Source organism: Pteropus vampyrus, unplaced genomic scaffold (assembly GCF_000151845.1).
Source record: "Pteropus vampyrus isolate Shadow unplaced genomic scaffold, Pvam_2.0 Scaffold267, whole genome shotgun sequence".
Taxonomy (NCBI): Eukaryota; Metazoa; Chordata; class Mammalia; order Chiroptera; family Pteropodidae; genus Pteropus; species Pteropus vampyrus.
The window spans coordinates 225025-227521 of NW_011889048.1; the positions used below are offsets into that span (position 1 = coordinate 225025).

At 57.1% G+C, this 2497-nt stretch overlaps 1 protein-coding gene across 2 annotated transcripts in view; it reads left to right on the plus strand.

Moving 5' to 3' along the window:
- Positions 1–2274: 2274 nt before the first annotated feature.
- The window catches only part of DAZAP1 (DAZ associated protein 1), a 21746-nt gene continuing 21523 nt past the window's right edge, over positions 2275–2497 (plus strand). Inside the window, exon 1 of one of the 2 annotated variants that reach the window (XM_011375186.2) lies at positions 2275–2303. In XM_011375186.2, coding sequence (XP_011373488.1) covers positions 2290–2303 — 14 coding nt within the window. In that variant the 5' untranslated portion in view covers positions 2275–2289. The remainder of the gene's footprint in view (positions 2304–2497) is intronic. The other variant, XM_023520445.1, reaches the window with a different exon arrangement.

Sequence of the window (2497 nt, forward strand, 5' to 3'; positions counted from 1 at the left end):
CTTGAAGGGCACTTGGACAGAGACGGAGTGGTGACACACGTGGGAAGATCGTCCTAGCAGAAGGAACACCCAGTGCAAAAAGAGGGGGCAGGTCGTGCAGGGTCTCGAGGGCGCGGGGGGACTTGGGCTTTTACCCCGAGGGACGTGGGAGCCATAGAGGACGGCGGGCAGAGCAGGACGTGCCGACTCGATGCTCACTGGCGCCCTCTGGTGGCTTTCAGAGGACGGGCTGTGGGGTACGAGGGTCAAACCTGACTCGGGCGCTCACAGGCGCCCTCTGGTGGCTGCCTGAAAGAACGGACCGTGGGCGGTGCCGGGAAACCAGGGTGGAGGGCACTGCTCCGGTCCGGGAGGGATGGCGGGGATCGCAAAGAAGGAGTTACTGTGAACTGTGCTAAGTCCTGGGACGGCAAAAACAAGCGGCAAGAAAAAAAAGGAGGCACTATTTTGGCCGGGATGGTGCGGGCAGGGCCCCGCGAGCAGGTGCCGTGCATTCGTGAAAACGGCGTCTTGGCAGGGGGTACAGTCCAAGAAAAGGCTTTGAGGTGGACAAGCCGGGAGAGTCTGGAGAGCAGCGGGGAGACGTGTGAGGTGGGCGAGGAGAGGAGAAGTTCACAGGCCGGGCTTCCTGGGCCATGCGAGGACTCTGGGAGCCATTCTGGGGCCTGGGGAAATCAGGGGAGAAGACTTTTTTCAAATTTATTTCAAATTGATGTCCAGGTGGGAGACGGCGGAGGCCTGGCCGGGGCGATAGCAGCGCGGGCGGTAGGAAGTGGCTGGATCCAGGACAGGTTCTGATGACTGATAGGGGGTTGACACAGAAGGAGGAAGCTGACTGACCGAGGTGGAGATGGGGCGGAGCAGGTTTGGGGAACGTGGGCTGGAGCCCAGGAGAGAGACCAGAGGGGCAGACTGGGGAGGGGCTGGACGCATAGGTGGAAATGTGGCCGGAAGGTCTGAAGGCAGGGCCCGGGCTATAGGAGCGGGGAGGGGCCATGTGGTGAGACATCCGGGGTTCAAAGGCTCCTCTCCGCCCCCTGGACTCCCCGAAAGTACTCCTGGACTAGGGCGCCACCTGGTGGCGGGTGCCCAATAGGACACACTCTTCGCTTCGTTCGTAATACTACTATGCATTTTCCCCTAACGATAGCTAATTGATTGTTATATAAATTCGAACTGCAGAAGAGTAGAGAAAGCGATGATGACTGGCCACCCCCACCCTGAGCCCACGCAGGTGACCCCTGGTGGCCAGGCTGGAAGTTTTCAATGAAGGCTCAAAAGGTGACACACACTGTAGTGGACCTGCTGGGGGCTGCTGTTCCAGGGAGGGTCCTGATCGTTTTTACAGAACCCAAGAAACTTTCTGTTGAAGGTCCAGTCAATAACTGCAGCTGTGCGGGCCAGTGTCTCTACCCATTGTGCTGTGAAAGCGCCGCGAATGGGAATGGGCGTGACCGCGAGCCAATAAAGCTTTATTTACAAAAACAGATGGCGGGCGCTTTGGCCAGAGGGCGGTAGTCTGCTCTCCCCGTGAGCCGACATAGGTCCCCATGTCCCACTTCCACCAGGACATCCCCCACCCCCTTCAAGATGGAGGGGCTCAAAGTTCCACGTGCACGTTTCAAGCTCAGGGTTCAAAACCACCTTCCAGTAAAGGGGAGAAGTCGCCCTGGACTTTCTTTACGCCCTTGCCAATCCCATGCGAAAAACTCGTTTCTATTTCACCAAGTTCATTTTTTAAATTAGGAAAATTCCAAAAATGGACGATTGAGAGAGACGACCATGAGCCCTCACCTAGTCCTCCTCCCTTCGCTTTCTCTTTGCTGGGCCCGGGCCGGTGACAGTTCACCGGAGGTCGGGGGTCACACAAAGGCTTCTGCTGTTCCCATTGAAGTGAATTTGGCCAGTGTCGCCCACACTTGCCAATCGGCAGCAGAGGCCTTTAAACCGCAAAGTACTGACCTGCTCGAGTTAATGATTCATCATGTAATGCTCCAAGCATGTAAAAAATGTCACGTGATGGACTGAAAGTTTCTCATCTGTTTGAAGCCCGGTTGGGCTCAGGCGGCCGTCCACCAGAGAACTTAAAAGTGTTCTATGTATTTAATGGGCTGCCAGCCCTGCGACTGTAGGGGACGGTTGGGCAGAATCACTCCGAATGAGACCCACTAATGTGACCAATCGGGAGCAGGAACAACGCTTGGCATATAGCAGGGGCTCATAATGTTTTCAGAATCACTGAGTTATCAGCCAACTCTTGGATCTGATTACAATTCCTCCCCTGAGTCAATGACTTTGGGCAGGTGACTGAGCCTCTCTGACCTCGGTATCTTCTGCGAGATGGGGACAGCGGGAGCGGCCAGAGCGCAGGAGCTCTCTGGCTGCCGTGGCGTCGTCGGCGTGCGTGGCCCGGTGGGGTGCAGCGGGGCCTCTGGCCACAGCGGACGCCGCGCGCCTCTACTACTTCCCACTCGCGATGGAACAAGGAAGCCGCAAC